The 19,354-nt window shown below is 50.4% G+C and overlaps 1 protein-coding gene, 1 long non-coding RNA gene and 1 pseudogene across 4 annotated transcripts; 2 read left to right on the top strand and 1 right to left on the bottom strand.

Annotated features, from left to right (window-relative positions):
- Positions 1–734: 734 nt before the first annotated feature.
- On the top strand, positions 735–15,121 carry PEX26 (peroxisomal biogenesis factor 26). 3 transcript variants are annotated; one of them, XM_086402714.1, is made up of 5 exons: positions 735–1,221; positions 2,194–2,334; positions 3,064–3,359; positions 5,124–5,270; positions 13,311–15,121. In XM_086402714.1, exons 1-5 carry the CDS (start codon positions 1,007–1,009, stop codon positions 13,586–13,588), a joined length of 1,077 nt encoding a protein of 358 aa, XP_086258840.1. In that variant the 5' UTR covers positions 735–1,006; the 3' UTR covers positions 13,589–15,121. The 3 variants fall into 3 exon arrangements, with proteins under 3 accessions (XP_086258840.1, XP_086258841.1, XP_086258842.1); XM_086402715.1 differs by lacking the exon at positions 13,311–15,121 and adding an exon at positions 12,256–13,115; XM_086402716.1 differs by lacking the exon at positions 13,311–15,121 and adding an exon at positions 8,899–11,527.
- LOC147373028 (U6 spliceosomal RNA) lies at positions 12,924–13,019 on the top strand (annotated as a pseudogene).
- A 1,322-nt stretch (positions 15,122–16,443) lies between the features above and the next one.
- On the bottom strand, positions 16,444–16,755 carry LOC147373029 (uncharacterized). The gene is made up of 2 exons (XR_015164485.1): positions 16,655–16,755; positions 16,444–16,568 (listed from the first exon to the last, which is right to left on the bottom strand). It is a non-coding gene; the product is annotated as an uncharacterized LOC147373029 (long non-coding RNA).
- Between the last annotated feature and the right edge of the window lie 2,599 nt (positions 16,756–19,354).

The raw sequence follows: 19,354 nt of genomic DNA on the forward strand, positions 1-19,354 counted from the left end.
TATATGGTTATGGCTCCATACTCCTCATCCGCAGAGTCTGAAGGATCTGATGCTTCTGCCTCAGCCTTCTGGGAGGACTTTATGTAGAGATGAGGGCCTAGGCTGGTGACCAGAGAAGGGGACGCTGACGCGATCAGGTGCTGACTTTGCTCCTGGCCTGGCCTGTCTCATGTAATCAAAGAGGAGTCCCTTCAGGAGACCTTAGAGTAGGAACTGGAAAACCTAGGGTTTAGTACAAACTTGAGAGGCCCCGAAAAACCTGAGTGAAGCGCAGTAATAAATGTAACTTGTGTCTGCGTACAACCACTTAATAATTACTATTACAGCCATAACGTAAGGAATACGTGCTCTGTCTCAGGACTTTATTGCAACCTGCATCACACACCGTACGGCTCTGTTTTTCACGAGATCTCTATTTGGCACGAGGTTCGGAGTCCCACTGTGGACTGACCGTGAGCTTGACGGGGGACCGGCGGAGGCGGCACACGGACTGCCTTTACCGCCCGCTGCCGGGGCTGCATCCCGGAGACCTGGGGCGCAGGTGCCGGAGGCCCACGCCTCCACCCATACCCCATTCCGCGCCTTCCGTCGGCGGGCTTCCTCTCGCCGCGACAACTTCCGGTGCGCGGGCTGCCGGGGCTTGTAGTCCGAAGTCCCTCGCCTGCCTTGGAGGACGAGTGCTCCAAGAGCGGAACTACACCTCCCAGAATGCCCCGCGCCGCCGGGGGCAGAGCGTCGGCCGGGTCTGCGCGCGCAGGCAAGATGTCGGCCCCCGTGTTCCCGAGCCCGCGGCTGCGGCCCTGCAACTGAAAAGACCACGGGCGGCCATACACCAGCCGGGGTCCCAGTCCTTGTCGTGGGACCGGGTGCCCAGGGACTCAGTGCTGCACAAATCCGAGGGCGCCAGGCTGTCCCGCGCCAGAGCCTGTGAAGACCACCCCTTCCTCCTCCCCAGACTGCACCGCACACCCCGCGCCCCTAGAGGGCTGCGTCCTGGCGCGCACTTATGAAGAGTGACCCCGCAACCTCCGCAGCCCCGCTGAGGGCGCTCGGGGGAGCTCTGCGGAGCAGCGAGCCCGTGCGTGCCGTCCCGGCCCCGTCGGCGGCCGCGCTTCTGCTGGAGGAGGCGGCCGACCTGCTAGTGGTGAACCTGGACTTCGGCGCGGCGCTGCGCACCTGCGAACGCGCCTGGCAGGGCCTGGCGGAGGAGCCGGCGGGCGCGTACGTCCAGGGCTCGGTTCGCCTCCGGGGACGGTGGGAGGCCTCCAGACGCCAGCACTCCTGCAGTCTGGTTGCTTGTGCGACCCTTATTCTTTGTTTTCCTCGCGGTGCTTCTCCGCGAAGCAGGGACTCACCTTGTGTCGGTTTCCGCGGAGGAAACGGTCGAGACGTAAACGGGGTTTAGTGGGACCCCACAATCAATTCTTTCTCCCTATATCAGGGTAGAATGGTCTAATGGGAAGATAGAATTGATTTGTTAAATTACTGTAGTAAGCTGGTGCCGGAAGTCCTCTCCTTCCACCCCTCCCCGAAGAAGCCCCCCTCACTCCTTGGGTTGGGGTTCAGAGCAGGAGTCGTGTTCTGGTCCTCTTGTAAGATTGGATCAAAGAATTGAAATTTTGGTCCTGCATTGCTCGTTGGATTAGGTCATACTAGGGAGGGCGTGGGTAGACTGGTCAAAGCTGGCCCCAGAGAAGGATGAACTGGGGGCCCTTCCCTGAGTGTTTGGGGGTCGGTGAAGACTGGGTGCTGTAAAGGCTGAGGGTGTGATTCTGATGCTGCGCTCGGGCGGAGACTGCTTCTGCCCTTTCTTCACTAAGCAAACTCTTAGGGCTGGTCCTCTTTGCACCCACATCTGTGCTGCAGCTGTTCTTTTCCCCTTGGGAGTAAATGAACGCTTCCTGTTGGTTAACCCTGACTTTACCTGGATACAGAGACGTGTGCTGGTCAACAGCTGATTGGCCTTTAGATTTATAAAAACGTTTAGCTCCTGGGCAAAGGGCAGTTTTCTCTTGCTGGGGCTCATGAGACGGGTCATAATTGTGAGGCCCTCTTGAATACTGGGGATGGGGGGAGGTGAGAGGTAATTGCTACTGACTTGGGAGCTGGTAAAGAACAGTCCCAGGCTGAAGGTGGGCATGGCAGTGCAGGGGAACCACTTCTGAACTCCCAAATTGGCTTTTTTGCGGACAGCTCCTTGGAGGTGAAATGCTCTCTGTGTGTTGTGGGCATCCAGGCCCTGGCAGAAATGGATCGGTGGCGGGAAGTCCTGTCCTGGGTTCTTCAATATTACCAGGCTCCTGAGAAGCTGCCCCCCAAAGTCCTGGAACTGTGGTAGGTCCTTAGGTCCTTACTGCTTCCCCACTGAGTCAGCGCAGGAACAAGAGGGTTTTCCCCTGGGTCGGGAAGATGCTCTGGAGAAGGGATAGGCTACCCACTCCAGTATTCTTGGGCTCCCCTGGTGGCTCAGACAGTAAAGAATCTGCCTGCAATGTGCGAGACCTGGGTTTGATCCCTGGGTTGGGAAGATCCCCTGGAGGAGGGCATGGCAACCCACTCCAGTGTTCTTGCCTGGAGAACCCCCATGGACAGAGGAGCCTGGCAGGCTACAGTCCCTGGGGTCACACACAATCTGACATGGCTGAGCGACTAAGCACATCACACCCCTTCAGTTCTCATATCTCATCTTTTTCTTTCTATACCATTTCCCTTTAAATCTAATTCTTTCCCTGTCCCCCGCCCCCTGTCCCCCTGGCGCCCTCCAGACTCAAAACATATGCATGAAAAGATGAGGAAGAAGGAATTTAGGAGTGTGATAGGGAAAAGAGGAAGGGATGGGAGACATGAAGTGGGGTGACAGAACGGGGCGGGGGGGTGCCAGAGCTGAGAGTTGCTTGCTGCTTCTAAGAGCTCCTGATTCTTAACCATGTCAGTGTCCCTTAGGGAAGGACTTGAGGGCACAAAGGAGGGGCTGGGTAGGAGGAGTTTAGTGGTTAAGAGAAATTAACAAACCGTGAAGCATTGACCACTCTTTTTCTGGGATTGGATTATTTGGGGCTGCAGTGTTCTTTTATACAGTAAAATGCAAGAGCCTGGAGCTGTGCTGGATGGAGTCCGTGCTTGGCTTCAAGACCCTGACAACCAGGGCCTTCCAGAGTATAGATCCTTAGCAGAACTTCACCTGCAGCGAGTGCTACTTCCTCTGGGCCTCCTGTCAGAGGCTGAAGAGCTGGTGGTGGGCTCTGCAGCCTTCAGCGAGAAACAGCGGCTGGATGCGCTTCAGGCCGTTAGTGCAGCGAGGCAGCAGCAGACACATGGGCACTCTGGCTCCGAGGAGACGCGGACACTAAACCAGGAAGGTGGGACATCATCCTTCTGCAGCCCTCTGTGCAGAAGCTGAGGGCTTCCTCCTGGACATGGGGTCCATCATGACCTTCCTGGGCCTTGGGAACAATGCTTTGTATGAGTAACTTCCAGATTGCAGGATAAGAAATCTGTTGAGGTGCTTTGAAAGCCCAGCCCCTCTGCGGTTGGCTTTGGGAGGCAGGTGGTGCAGGTCTCAGAGCCTTACTTTTGTCTCCTGAAAGTCATCTCCTCCGTGGGCCCTTGTCAGTAGATCTGTCTCCTCTGTGCTGGCCTGGCCAGGATGTTACTTCACCATCTCCTGAAGCAGCGCCTTTCAGCTGTGGAGGGCTGTGCAGGGAAGTTCTTCCTGAGGCTGAGTTGAAGTTTTCCTCCTGGTGGTTTTTAACCCCCTGATCTTTGTTTTCTCTGTTCGTGACACATAGAATAGGCATACACGGAGGACCTTCAGCCCTCAGGAGACTAATCCTGTCTCTGAGGTGTTTTCTTTGTGTGCCTAAGAGCAGGGACCTGCTGAGGCAGGGTCACTTCTTTGCAGCAGGTTGTTGGCTTCAGGGACTCCATGTAACTCCACAAACCCTCTGCCTGTCCAGTGCCTGGGGAGGAGGCGCTCGGATGGAGAGTCCAGGGTGTCTTCAGGGCTTGAAGGTGATGTTCATGTTTGTGCTCAGTCCAAGACGGGATTCTTCACTGTGCCTGTGAGGTGCCCTTTGTTTTCTGCCTTTACTGATCATCAAGAATTATTGCTATGTAACTGTGCATATGTCTTAGGCCAGAATATGAAGAATACTGTGAAGCTGTTAAAGAAACACCAGATGTACCAGGTTCCCCAGCTAAGTTGACATTTCTGTTGAAGTCCTGTCCTACAGAGCTGGTGTGGTGATGTCAGAGTTCTCTTCTACAGAGGTGGTGTCTGGTGATGTCAGAGTCCTCTCCTGTGGAGCTGGTGTCTGGTGACATCAGAGTCCTCCCCTGTGGAGTGAGTGTCTGGTGACGTCAGAGCCCTCTCCTGTGGAGCTGGTATGTGGTGACGTCAGAGTCCTCTTCTACAGAGGTGGTGTCTGGTGACGTCACAGCCCTCCCCTCTGGAGCTGGTGTCGGTGATGTCAGAATCCTCTCCTACGGAGGTTGTGTCTGGTGATGTCACAGTCCTCTCGGATGGAGCTGGTGTCTGGTGACGTCGGAGCCCTCTCCTGTGGAGCTGGCGTCTGGTGACGTCGGAGCCCTCTCCTGTGGAGCTGGCGTCTGGTGACGTCGGAGCCCTTTCCTGTGGAGCTGGCGTCTGGTGACGTCAGAGCCCGCTCCTCTGGAGCTGGTATCTGGTGGCATCAGAGTCTTCTCCTCTGGAGCTGATGTCTGGTGACGCCAGAGTCCTCTTCTGTGGAGGTGGTGTCTGGTGACGTCAGAGCCCGCTCCTCTGGATGTCGGAGCCCTCTCCTGTGGAGCTGGCGTCTGGTGATGTCGGAGCCCGCTCCTCTGGAGCTGGTATCTGGTGGCATCAGAGTCCTCTCCTCTGGAGCTGATGCTGGTGATGCCAGAGTCCTCTCCTGTGGAGCTGGTGTCTGGTGTCGTCACAGTCCTCTTGGATGGAGCTGGTGTTCTGATATAATCAGTGCTGAAGGCATCTCTGGATGCCTGGGAGCTCCCTTTGAACCATTTTGTGGACTGCATGAGGAAACCAGTCTTGGCTCGACTTAGACTCAAAGCTTGGAGTCGGGAAGCTGCTTCTTTACTGAAGTTCTACTCTGTCACCCCGCCAGGCTCCTCCTCCCACAAGTTCCTGTCTCTACTGACGTTGCTGCGCCAGCTCTGGGACTCTGCAGTCAGCCACTTCTTTTCTCTGCCCTTCAGTAAGAGCCTGCTGGCCGCCTTGCTCCTCTGCCTCCTGGTGTTGAGGTTTGATCCAGGTGAGTGAGGACACCTGCCTCCCCACCCACCCTCCCAGGATAGGGCGGTTGACCAGGGCTGGGCCTGGGAGCCCTCCTGGGGGTTTTCTGTGGTCTCATCTGCAAGGAGGAGCTGGTGGACCTGAACTGGAGCCAGCCCACCTTGAAGGAGAGACCAGTCCTGGAGAGAGTCCATTCTGCCTTGTCAACTCTGGACGTCCAGGGGTGAACTCTGAGTAGAGCCTCAGGGCTTATTTATTTTCTTTTTGGCTGTGCTGGGTCTTTGTTGCTGCACGCAGGCTTTCTCTAGTTGTGGCAAGTAGGGGCTGTTCAGTAGTTGTGGGGCTTAGGCTTAGTGGTTGCCACCCAGGCTGTAGAGCGTTTGGGCTCCAGTAGGTGCAGTGTATGGGCTTAGCTGCTCTGTAGCATGTGGGATCTTCCCAGAGAAGAGATCAAACACGAGCAGGCAGATTCTCAACCACTGGACCACCAAGAAGTCCCCTCAGAATTGAAAAAGAAAAACCTTCATCATAATGTGTAAAAAAATAACATTAGATTAAAACATGTTTTGTTGTAGAAATACAATTACAATAGGAAAAATATATATTAGAGAATATAGAAAACAGGAAAGTATGACGGAGAAAACAAATCAGCCTTCAGTCAGCTACTGTAATCATTAGTCTTTTTCTGGATGTGGATGCAGTTTTGCTTGTCGTTAAGTATTCTTTTTTTTTCTTCTAGTTTTATTGATATGTAATTGACATTCAGCACTGTATAAGTTTAAGGTGTAGAGCATAATGATTTGACTTACATACATCATGAAATGATTCCCACAGTATGTACAGTGAACATTTATCCTCTCATATAGATAAAAAATTTTAAAAATAGAAAAAAAATTTTTTTCCTTGTGATGAGAAACTCTTAGGACTTTCTTAACTTTGGTATGTAACATACAGCAGTGTTAATTATAGTCATCATGTTGTACATTACATTCCTGATACTTATTTATCTTATAACTAAAAGGACTTTTTGACAGCCTTCTTCCAGTTCCTCATCCCCCTATAAGTATTCTTTAAAACATGGCTTTAGGGAATTCCCAGGCGATCTAGTTGTTAGGACCCCATGCTTTCACTGCTGAAGGCCTGGGTTCGATTCCTGGTCAAGGAAATAAGATTCTGTAAGCCATGAATTGTGGCCCTCCCCCCACCAAAAAAAAAAAAAAAAATGGCTTTAAAACTTTACACAACTAAATAATATTCCAGTTTTCAGTAACTTCCATAATTGATTTTACAGTGCCCTGTTTTTGAACATTTCAGTGATTCCTCTTTATTTACTTGTGTAGTTTTTATCATAGCATAGTTGCTTTACAGTGTTGTGTTAGCTTCCAATGTACAGCACAATGAATCAGCTGTATGTATATATATACCCTTCCCTTTTGGACTCCCTTCCCATTCAGGTCACTGCAGAGCGCTGAGTAGAGCTCCCTGTGCTGTGCACTATGTTCCCATCAGCTTTGATCTTGTACATAGTATTGATATGTATATCAATCATATGTATATGTATGTCAGTCTCATTCTCCCAGTTTCCTCCCACCTTCCACCTTGGTATCCATACATTTGTTTCCTGCGTTTGTGTCTCTATTTCTGCTTTGCAGATAAGGTCATCTATACCATTTTTCTAGATTGCACAACATATGTGTTAATATACGATACTTGTTTTTCTGACTTAACTTCACTCTATGATACCCTCTCAGTTCATCCATGTCTCTACACATTTCGTTTGTCCCTTTTTATGACTGAGTAATATTCCACTGTGTGTGTGTACTGCATCTTTGTCCATTCCTCCCTTAAAGGATGTTTAGGTTGCTTCCATGTCCTAGCTGTTGTAAATAGTGCTGCTGTGAACAGTGAGGTGCACGTGTATTTTGAATTACGTTTATTTCTGGATATATGCCCAATAGTGGGATTGCTGGGTCACACGGAAGCTGTATTTAGTTTTTAAGGAACCTTGATACTGTTCTCTATAATGGCTTCACCAATTTACATTCCCACCCACAGTGTGGGAGGGTTCCCTTTTCTCCACACCCTCTCCAGCATTTTTTTTTTTTTTTTTTGGTGGGGGGGACGGGGGCAGGGGATTTCCCTGGTGGCTCAGACGGTAAAAGCGTCCGCCTACAATACTGGAGACCCTGGTTCAATCCCTGGGTTGGAAAGATCCCCTGGAGAAGGAAATGGCAGCCCGCTCTAGTATTATTGCCTGGAAAATCCCATGCACAGAGGAGCCTGGCAGGCTACAGTCCATGGGGTCGTAAAGAGTTGGACACAACTGAGCGATTTCACTTTCACTTTTGATGGTGGCCATTCTGACCAGTATGAGGTGGTACCTCCGAACACTTTGATGATTTCTTGCTGTTTTCTGCTGTACTCTTTCCCGAGGGTGAATTCACCTTGTGAGCACTGGGCCAGAGGTTAGGAGCTCACTCGTGAACTTTTCTGTGTGTGACTTTGTGTGAATTACAACCTAACCTCTTCTCATGAATTTAGACTTAGGGTTGTATAACTTTCAAAACTGAAAGAAAAACTGGAAACCCTTAATTTCAATCCCTTCACTTTCATTTTCTTTTTCGGTTGGGAAACCTAAGAACCAGAGAGAAGTGACTGCTCCAGGGTCACACAGACATTCTTTCTGCTGCTCTTCATTTAACCCCAAACCCTTCTGTGTCCCCACTTGCCTCTTTCTTGTCTGGGAGCTGCTTCTGCACAGTTCAGCTTGTCCATTTGACCCCATGGCTGGTACTGAGCAGGAGATCCCTCTGAACAGCCCTGTTTGCTTGAGGAGAGTCACTGGTTAGCCCTTCGGAAAGCTTAGGAGTTTGTATTCAGTCCTGTCCACCCTCTGACCTTTTACTTTATTCCAGAGACTTAAAAGTAAAAATTAGAAAGAATTTTGTGGTTCTTAGGAGTCCTTCAGTCTCAGAACCCTGGGGTCTGGCGTCTCAGAACTTCTGAGTGGGGATGGCAAGGGGCTGTTCCAGGAGCGCCCAGGACAGTCAGTGCAGGTTGGTGAGAGCCCAGGGCTGGGCTGCAGTTAGAACCCGGCCAGGAGGACATGAAGAGGGTGGACTGAAATCACTTTCTTAAAAGTAACATATTTTTTTTAAGAAGGAAGAAAGTCTATTAAAAAATCAGTAATTCAAATAAGGAAAAACAAACCAAAGCAGCCAGCTCAGCTCTCATTCAAAAGAGGCTAATTTTACTTTTATTGTTAATATAATTAACTTATGATAAAAAGAGGTAGTATTATGGCTTGGCTTCAAACTTAAAAGGCACAAAGAGGAATGTAGTGAAAAGTCTCTTCCCAAATTCATCTACACAGAGGCAGCCATCATTACCAACTTTTTAGTATTAAAAAGTTAGATTAAAACATAATAAATTTGGATCTTTTTCTCAGCAAACTGAAGTTTTCTCTCATCCACATAAAGAAAATACAACCCAGAGATTATATTCTGGAGAAAGGGAAATTCTCTCCCGTTGGGAGGGGATGAGGGGCACTGGCATGGTCACTCCCCAGGTGGGAGAGTTTTGGGGGAGGAGTGGCCGAGTGGGGGGCGGGAGGGGTAGGGCGGGTACTGACTGGCCTCTCCCTGCAGCATCTCCCCGCTCCCTGCCCTTCCTCTACAAGCTGGCTCAGATCTTCCAGCGGATCCGCGAGGCCATGTCTCCTCCTCTCTGCCAGCTTCCCATCCAGCATTGAGTGGTCGTCCCTGCTCGCCTCAACCCCCTGTGCCCCAAGCCTGCCGGAGGAGCAGAGTCACTCATCCTTGGCAGCCTGCTTCCTGCAGCCGATGGGCCCTGCCAGCGCAGCCAGCCTAATTCCAGGGGAAGCTGACCTGGCTGGGGCACTGTGTCAGGCTGCCTCAGCATCCTCCCCTTTGCGCCCCGTGCTGGCGGGCCTGGCAGGTTTTATGGAGACAAGAGGCACAGCTCTGCAGAGGAGGGGTTGTGGGAAGGGAGTGCTTCCTCCTTGACATTCCTTGACACGATCCGTCTTCCTGCAGAAGCAGGGGTTGGTCTTTCAGGCCACAGGTTCATGCAGCTGGAAATTCAGAGCAAGGTCCTGGCTGGGGGACCTTGGCCTTGCACTTGCATGGAACACTTACCTCTGAAGGTTGTCCCCGGGACAGGCTCCATAGTCTGGTCTGGCTTATCACTCCCCATTCCTCCCCAAGCCCGGAGATGTGCCGTGGGCTGCCCTCTGCTCACACTGAGCATGGCTTCCTGAGCCTCAAGTCCTCTTCTAACTGGGTAAGGGGATCTGGGCAGCTGCCTCCTGGACTAAGCTCTGTTCCAGCTGTCAGTGGCCAAGCGGGGCTGTGTGAGGAGGTCTCTCTGCCTTCTCCCTCCTGTTGCCCCTTCCTTCCTGCTGCCCCCCACCCCCCTCAAGGTGATGGTTTGCGCTCTGCCTTGCTCGTTCTTTCACTAGCTTCTGCTGCATCCTTGGCACACCCTGTTGCTGGCTCCCCCCTTTCTGTGTCCTGTTCCAGTTATGTTCTGCTGTTCGTATAACACACAAGTGTTTCTGCTCCTGCATCCTTGGAAAGTAGGCCAGCCTCAAAAGCTGATGCACTGAAAATGGAGCAGATAATCAGGGGAGCTGGAAGGATGTGTGGAGGGGGTTGGGCAGGGGGGAGGCTTGGGAGGCAGTGAACGATGTTGCTCCTTGTCTGGGGGTGGGAGGCAGTAGGGCCCTGCGGTTGTGCAGCTGAAATGTTTCAGTGCTTTCTGTCAGTGGCCGCAAGAATCCTCCCTGTCTCTGCGGGGACATGGAGGCCATTGCTGTGGGGCTGGGGGATGGAGGCGCCTAGCAGGCCAGGAAAACCAGGGACTTATCAGCTTTGCATTAAGACCCTCAGGAGCTCCAGGTCAGCGGCATCGCTTTCATAAAATGATGGAGTGAGTAAGCTTCAGGCCCTGGGAGGTTAAGTCCTAGGGTGTCGTAAAACATGCTGAGAGAAAGGGAGCTGATCAGGCTCGGGGATTTCTCCTTTACAGTGATTTTTAAAACCTGGTCCTGTTCGTGCCACGGATAGAACTCTTGAGTGGCTTCCCCTGGCCTGAGGGTAAAACCCCAGTTCTTATGGAGTGTAGGGACCTTGGGCACTGGTTTTGGCCGACACCCCCACCTCACATGGGGCCTGATCCAGCTGCTGGCAGTCACGGTTTTCTGAGCCCTGCACCCCTCACACCTCTTACCTTCTGCGCCTGCTGATCCTCTGGAGGCCCAGCTCCCCTCTCGTATGGTGGGTTGCCCCTGGGAATCTTCTCCTGGCCCCTGTTTCATATGGTTTCTGCAGTGGTGGCCCCATGCCTTGCAACTGTGGGATTCTGGGGCCTCTTTGAAGCTGGGGTGTGTGACTGCAATGTTGAAGTGGTGGGAGGCTGCCCTCCCACCTGTTGGTGTGATGCTGTTGGGAAGTGATTTAACCTCATCTCTAAGGTGATTGTCCTCTCACAGGAATTTTTGGGTGAGTTGGGTGAGTAAATGAGCCTCCAGGGCAGTGTTAGCAGGTTCCTGCTTCGGGTAGGAGCCCCATGAGGGGTGGCTGTGTCCTCACTGCCCGGCTGAGGGCCAGGGGTTAGACGGTGTTCAGAGGCATGTCGGAGAATGAGTGGATGTAACTGACAGCAGCCTCTGCTTCAGTGTGGGGGAGGGGGGTTGTGTTGTGGAAACCCTGACTTCTGTCGCCCCAAAGCCCGTGTGACCCTACTCCAGGCCTTGGGCATCTTGGCTTCCTGTTCGCCAGTTGCTCTGCAGTCTTGTCTGGCATCCAGCCCCAGCTCCCCTCATCTGGCAAGGAGCTGGACCCACTGCTCGAGTGGCTGGGCCTTGTCTGGGGATGCAGCTGCTGCTCCGGCCGGCCTCAGCGCGAAGCCTGATGACATCTGAAGCGAAGGGCAGGCCACCTGGTCACTCCAGCACCGGTGCTGACCAGGGAGGTCCCCACTAGCTTCAGCCGCCTTTCAACCCTTGAGGTGTGGCTGGGCCAAATCAAGATGTGTAAATATAAAATATACACTGATTGCAAATACAGAGCTAAAAAGAGTGGAAACTCGGTAATTTTTATATTGATTGCGTATTGTAAATCAAGATGCTGTGTAAATATACACACTGATTGCAAACACAGAGCTAAAAAGAGTAGAGACTTGGTAATTTTTATATTGATGGCATATTGAAATGATAATCTGCATATATTGGACTAAATAAAATCTGTTATTACCTGTTTGTTCCATTTTTTTGTGGGGCTCCCAGAATGTTTCAGCGTGCACGGAGAGCTTGCTTCGTGTTTCTGTGGGCCTGTGCTCAAAGCACCCAGTACACAACAGATCCAGAGAAGTGGCCATGAGGTGGGCTGCCGGCGTGTGATCTAGACAGACTCCCCCATTGCAACCCCTGCTTTGTGTGTTAAGGAAATGGAGATCCCAGGGTGAAGTGACCCCCAGGCTTCAGCTTGCATAAGACAGGAGTCCCCTCCACAATCCACGTCGCTCACTGCTCACGGTGCCCCTCGTGTACCCAAAAACCAGCCACTGGAGCTTACCATCCTCACACGTGCCACCTCGGCCCCAGCGAGTGGGTCGCTTCCACTGGTTCTGAGATGACGGTTCTCGGGGCTGAGGGGCAGCTGGGGAGATGGTGAGGTAAGGGGCAGCTGGGCTGCACGGGCCGTCATGGGTGGGGTGGGCAGTGGAGGGGAGGACACAGTGCTGCCTCTAGAGAGGGGCTGAGGGCGTATCTCGTGGCTTTGTGACACGTGGCAGGTGACACCATGGATGTGTTTGCTCACGTGTTCATGCTCTTTTAAAAACGATGTTTTACGTGTCTAAAACTGAGAAGGCACAGAGGGTGTCTTTCCCTCCTGCTCCGCACCCCTGGCCCCCTGCCCACCACCATTGCCACCTGGATCCTTCCACGTAACCTCTGATGCTAAGCTCCTCTTTCTCCACAGATGATGGCATGCTGCACACGTGTGCCATGCTTTTAAACCCAGTCTTGGGTGTTTGTCCGCATCCGCTCTTGCAGAGCTGCCTCACTCTGTTCAGCTGCCCCGTGCTCCCTTCTGTGACGGCCTCGCAGTATAAGCCCCACACCTTTCCCTGTAATGCCATGGAGCCGCTCCACCGTCTTCTGAGCCCGAGTCTGAGAGGAACAGATGGGCATCACACCTCTGCTGCCACTTCCTGGCAAATGTAGCCCTCTGTCCAGCCTGCCTGGTACCTGGTGAAAAGCTGAGAGCCAGCCTTTCACACTCCCAGACGCTCCACTTCTAAGTCTGGGGTGGCACTGTCTCTGCCAACCACTAAGCCAGCCACAGGAAATGGCAGAGAGGCCTGATGTGAACTGTGGAGAGGGCGTCTGTCCGCCTCTCCCCTCTGCTCCCCGGCTGGAGCGGCCCCGGGCTGGTGGGCTGCTGCGTCTGCACCTGGGAGGGGCTGTGGGTTGTCATTCTCTCGTGTGCTCTCTCAGGCAAGCTCCCCTCCCTAGGCTTCCCTCACCACCTGCCAGCCCGGTGCTTTGGAACTTGACATAGCAATTGTTAATGAGGAGGTTGCTTCTCTACCCCTGGAGATCTTGGTTCTTGGATGACAAGGAGCTGAATTAAGAGCAACGGACATGGTACTCGCTTCAGGAGCACGTATGCTAAAATTGGAATACAGAGATAGCATGACCTGTGCAAGGATGACATGAATTCGTGAAGCATTCCGCATTTTTAAAAATAGTAAGGGCCTACTGTACAGCACAGGGAAGTCTACTCAGTACTCTGTAATGGCCTATGTGGGAAAAAACCTTAAAAACCGGCTGTATGTATAACTGATTCACTTTGTTGTGTACTTGAAACTAACAACGTGGTAAACCAACTATACTCAGAAAAAAGCAGTGGACACAGGGCCCTACTGAAACCCCCATGTGTGCCATTCCTCCAGGGTTAAAGTGGGATCCAGATATTTTTGGCCAGCCTCCAGGCCACTTGATAAAAACATAAAAAAAAAATTTTTTTTTAAGCAATGGTCATGTATGGATGTGAGAGTTGGACTGTGAAGAAAGCTGAGCGCCGAAGAATTGATGCTTTTGAACTGTGGTGTTGGAGAAGACTCTTGAGAGTCCCTTGGACTGCAAGGAGATCCAACCAGTCCATCCTAAAGGAGACCAGTCCTAGATGTTCATTGGAAGGACTGATGCTGAGGCTGAACTCCAATACTTTGGCCACCTCATGCGAAGAGTTGACTCATTGGAAAAGACTGATGCTGGGAGGGATTGTGGGCAGGAGGAGAAGGGGATGACAGAGGATGAGATGGCTGGATGGCATCACCGACTCGATGCACATGAGTTTGGGTGAACTCCGGGAGTTGGTGATGGACAGGGAGGCCTGGCATGCTGCAATTCATGGGGTCGCAAAGAGTTGGACACGACTGAGCAACTGAACTGAACTGGACTGACTGATATATTTTAGAAATTTAAAAAATTGTATAAAAGCAAATTTGGGACTTGTGATCCCATGCCTCTGAGATAACTACTGTAATGGTGGGTTTTTGTTTTTTTTTTTTTCTGTTTTATCTTTCAAACATCCAGCCCTCTTGGTAACCCCAGTACTTGAGAACCTGTGAAAAAGTGGCTGCAGACGGGGTTTGTTCAGGAGAGTGTTAGCTGGCTGAACTGCAGGCCGGCAGAAGGGCCTTGCAGCCAGTGGGCGGGTGGGTAGGCTGGCAGAAAGGCTGAGGTAGAAGAGGGGTGGGGGCCACCAGAGCCGCTGTCCCTCCCCAGATGACCTGGCAGGGCTGGGTTTTATGACCCACTTCTAATTTTAACACTGACCCCCAGCTCTCATTTCACACTGTTGACAAGCTCCTCTTTTTCAAGCACCTCAGAAACTTTTCACATACCCTTGTCACCTTTTCTACCATCTGAGATGGGGACTGACAAGCATCAGGTAATATTTGGAGACTTGGGTGAAAAACCAAAGGATTTTTGCAGAAATCCTTTTAGAGAAAAGTCACATTAACAGTAGCATCAACGTTGATTGATGGCAGAAAAGCTAAGCAAATCTCTCCCTATAGAGAGATGCTGGCTCTGCTGCTGAATTGCTCTGTAACTTTGCAAAAGTCGTCTAATCTTTAGGTCTCTATTTTCTTTCTTTCTTTCTTTTTATTTTTGTAGTGCCAAAAACATTTTGTATTGGGGTATAGCTGATTAACAATATTGTGGAAGTTTTAGGTGAATAGTGAAGGGATTCAGCCATACATATACATGTATCTGCTAAGTTGCTTCAGTCGTGTCTGACTCTGTGCAACCCCATAGACAGCAGCCCACCAGGCTCCCCCATCCCTGGGACTCTCCAGGCAAGAACACTGGAGTGGGTTGCCATTTCCTTCTCCAATGCATGAAAGTGAAAAGTGAAAGGGAAGTCGCTCAGTCGTGTCTGACTCTTAACGACCCCATGGACTGCAGCCCACCAGGTTCCTCCACCCATGGGATTTTCCAGGCAAGAGTACTGGAGTGGGGTGCCATTGCCTTCTGCATACATGTATCTATTCTCGCCCAAACCCCCTTCCCATCCAGGCTGGCATGTAACATTGAGCAGAGTTCCATGTGCTATACAGTAAGTCTTTATTGGTTATCCATTTTAAATACAACAGTGTGTACATGACCTCCCCAAAGTTCCAAACTGTCCCTTCCCCCTCAGCAACCATAAGTTTGTTTTCTAAGTCTCTTCCTGTTTTGTAAGTAAGTTTGTGTCATTTCTTCTTAGGTTCCACATATAAGGGGAATAGGTCTCTATTTTCGTACCTTAAAAATGGGGATAAAATTTTTCTGCCTTATTTTCTTTATGATACTTTTGTGTCATGTGAGCAAACGTCTACTAAAAAGACTGGAAGGTGTTAAATGATACAGGGAATGGAGTATTTAAAATACTACAAAATATTTATTATTATAAAATAGGATGGTTAAGTCTTTTTGATAAAATCCACTTAAAATATTTGAAATAGGTGCATGAAATAGGTTAAATAGACACGGACTTTGCATATAGCACATTTAGTTGGATTAAATAAGATTAATGGTCCCTGAGGGATCTGTGTCTTGTTACATAGGCAAATGCAAGTTAACACTTTCTTGGGGCTGTTTAATCAGGACTAGGTCAAGAAATGACATGCTGTTTGCCTCACCTTTTTCTTCGGGCTTGTGGAAGGTGAGGCTGGAGAGTGGGGAGGTGATGGGGTTTGTGAGAGAGTATTTGGTAAAGATAGAGGCAGGGGACTGTGGCCTGAGAGGGAGTTACTCTGTCTCAGACAGGGAAGCAGGTGTGGGTGGACACTCAGATTTTAATGGTGGATCTGTGAGGTGGTGCTGCTGGGGTCAAGACTCCAATGTCCACTTGACCAGAGTGAAAAACAGCATGGTCCTGGGGTGGCTGTCCTGCCACATGGGGTGGCCAGACTTGTATTTTCAGGGTTGTGAACAGGCCACATTAGTCATTATATTTGTAAGACATGAAATATGTTCATTCAAATAACCTTACTTTAAAAAAAAATGCATAAAAGCAACATCATCTCACCTCTTCCATACACGTGCATATTGTTTGCATAAACATGTATCTAGTGCTTTCTATGTTCTTAATATTATCTATTCAGTTTTCAGCATTACTGCTTCTCTACTATACACATTTGTCTCCTGGGGTTGCTGAAGCAAATGACCAGAAGCCGGGGGGCTTCAGACCATAGAAGCTTACTCTCTCATAGCTCTGGAGGCTGGAAGTCCGCAGTCAGGGCATCTCTCTCCAGAGGCCCCGGAGGATCTTCCAGGTGTCCCTGGGCTTGTGGCCGAATATCTCCCACCCCTGCCTTACCACATTGTGTGTTTCTATGTCTTGTCCTTTTCTCTCTCGCTTAATGTTGCTGGATTTAGGAAGCACCCTAATCCAGGTGCTCTCCTCTTGAGATCTTAGTGACACCTACAAAGACCCTTATTCCAAACGAGGTGACGGTCGAGGTTCCAAGCTCTCCTTTTAGCAGCCACATAATCCTTCCTGCTGGTGTGCTGGGCCTTCTAGTTCTTTCCGACTTTTTGCTAGTATAAACAACAGCTCTGAGCAGGCTGTATGTGCAAAGGCCATGAAACGACACGGTTATTTTTCCTGGGATAGTTTTCTAAAGTGGATTTATGACGTCGATGGTGAAAGCTGTTTTCCAACTCTTTTAACACACGGCCAGGGTATGGTGGAGAAAGCCTGGATCTCTGTGATACCCGTAGCATTCTGTGAAATTTCTGGAAAACAAGAGAACCCAGAAGTCCTTCTGAAAGTGAAGAGTCAACTGTATGCAGAACACCAAGGCCTGAGGGGAGATACTGACCTGACGGCCTTATCTTTCCTGTGGTGCTGCTTGTTTGGTGCCTTTAATAGGGCTGGCAGCTGCAGAAGGTGGTCACAGGATCAGTAACAGAGCCTTAGGTGTGGGTGAGGGCAGGGCTTCCACTGGCCTCTGACCAGCTTGCCCCCATTTGTGAAGGAGGCGAGTTTTTCTTCGTTCCCTGAGCTCAGTGTTCTCTGCATGTCACCTGTCAGTCTTTGACCCCCAGCTCTAAGTGCCCACTGCCTCCTGTCCCCTCCATCTCATTTTTCTGTGACTGGCAGGTGAGGGCCTAAAGGGCTGCCCCCACCCCCGGCTCCCACCCAGGAAGCTGAGCTTAGCCAGGATCAAAGGCAACACCATGGGAGTGGATGCGTTGAAAGCTCCCACTTCTGACGTCAGCCAGCTGGCAGGCAGGGAGCAGAGGAGGAATCAGAACCGTCAGGAAAACGCTGCTGTCCCCTGCTTGAAACAAGGCCACCCAGACCCTCCTCCATGGTGGGTTTAGGAGGGGACTTGCCTGGGAGCAGGGCCTCCTGGGCTGTGTGCCTCCACCTTCGTGCAGTGGTCAGCCCTCAGAGGCGAACCAGTGCACCTGCGATTCTGTGGCCATCAGCGCCCCCTCCCTTTCAGCACCTGCAGGGCTGGGATACAAGCAGGGAGCCCAGCATTCAAATGCAAGCGGTCTTAAGGCAGGCAATCACCCATCACCAGAGTTAAATCCATTTGGCAAGTGCCTAAATCTAGATAATTCTATTATCAAATACAGTTTCCTCCGGGAATCTCGAGCTTCCCCTAGCAGTGTGGGTACCTGGAAGGTACCAGGTCTTCCTCCAGGCTCCAGTCTCCCCTCGGCAAAGTAAACTCCATCTTTTCTTTTTTCCTATTCACTATTCTTGGCTGCACCCGGTCCTAGTTGCCACACGCGGAATCTTTCACTGTGGCACGCAGACGTCTCTCTAGTCGTGGCGTACTGGGTTTAGTTCTAAGCCCCGTGGCATGTGGGATCTTAGTTCCCCAACCATGGGTCAAACCGACATCCTCTGCAGCTCAAGGCAGATTCTTAATCCCTGGACCACCAGGGAAGTCCCTACTTCACTCTTTTTACAAGAACGAAACGCTGTATCCTAGTTGGGTCCAAATCACCTGCTTTTGAGGCTGATTTTTAAAAATCTCTATGGGAAGCAGGGAAGTTCTGAACTGTCAAGAGCAACATTGCTCTTCTCTGTGAACAGCCTGTATCTGACTTCAGTTTTTCCACCTGCAAAAAGGGGGACTGTATTAGGGTTCTCCAGAGAAACAGAACCCATAGGAGACACACATACACAGAGAGAGAGAAAATAAGGAGCTGGCTTGCATGATCATGGAGCCTAAGACATAGTCTTCAAGTTGGATCCAGGAGAGCTGCTGGTGTAAGCTCCAGATCAAGGCAGGAGAAGACCAGGGTCTCAGCTCAGCGGCCAGGCAGGCAGCTGGTCCCTCTTACTCAGCCCTTTCATTTAATTCAAATCTTCAGCTTACTGGATGAGGCCCACTTGCCGGGGTCCAGCCCTGGTGGATCCAGGGAATTCAAAGTGGGGACGGCGTCGGCGAGGATCAGGAAACAATTGCTTAATTAAATGTTAATTAAGGATATAAAGAGTGGTTAAATAAGGATAGCTCAGTGAGGAAATTCAGTGGAGAAAAGAGGCTGAATAACTTGGTTTATGTGGAAAGCTAATAAAGTTCCAAAATAAGGAATTAGCGTCACCTACGTAGGCCGCAGGCGTCCTCCCATTCTCCCGAAGGAGAGGAGACACTAAGGCCTCCCCGGTCAGATCTTAGAAGCCCAGGCAAAATTAGTAGGCTTGACGAGCCTTCCCACCCCAGATGGGAATTCAGCCAGAAGGTGAGAGAAAGAATGACATGGGGAGACCAAGTTTCAGTGAACAAAGCCCGCACTTTATTTTCCAAAGTAGTTTTTATACCTTAAGTTGTGCATAGGGGATAATGGGGGAAGGGGTAGAGTCATCCAAGGACAGCAGTCCTTGATCCTAATCGAAGCCAGGCTTTCAAACTTATCATATGCAAAAGTTTAGGTGATTTACATCATCTTCTGGCCAGGAGGCCTGTTAACATTTTAAGATCCTTTCTTCAGAAAACTTATTTTTCTCTAAAGGTGATTATTCTAAAGTCAGGAGCCACCCTCCAAAAGCATTAGATAAGGTTGCATTCCTATAGAGCAAAGGTGTGGTGGGCTATAACAAGAAAAGAATTAACTCAAGGGTCCAAGGTTACAAACATTAAAGCTACTATTTACATTCCTATATACCAATTATATTAATCAATACACTGCCAGGGACACAGTAGGTAAGGGATATGGAAACTTAGCAGCAAACATTGGCCCAAAAAGTGAAAAACCCTTCACCAGTACAATTTCTAATCAATCTTTTAACTGCTCAAAGGAATCTGTAATTAGTTTAGAACATCTCATGCCTCTCACAGTTGGGAGGCTCTGAACAATCACATGTGGCCGGAAGAACCTATTCAGGCAGGCTAGAGGACTTCCAAAGGAGTTTGTAGGTTGAAACACTCTTGTCACGCCCAGGAACTTTAACTGGAGCTGTAAATTAACTTTTCAGCGAGAGGTGGTGGGGGACAGCCCGCCGTAAAGTCAGAGGTGTAGGTGAGAGCACAAAGCAGAAAATAGGCAGACTCTGGTTT

This window comes from Bos grunniens, chromosome 5, assembly GCF_055505025.1.
Source record: "Bos grunniens cultivar Pamir isolate PY7600 chromosome 5, Bosgru_T2T1.0, whole genome shotgun sequence".
Taxonomy (NCBI): Eukaryota; Metazoa; Chordata; class Mammalia; order Artiodactyla; family Bovidae; genus Bos; species Bos grunniens.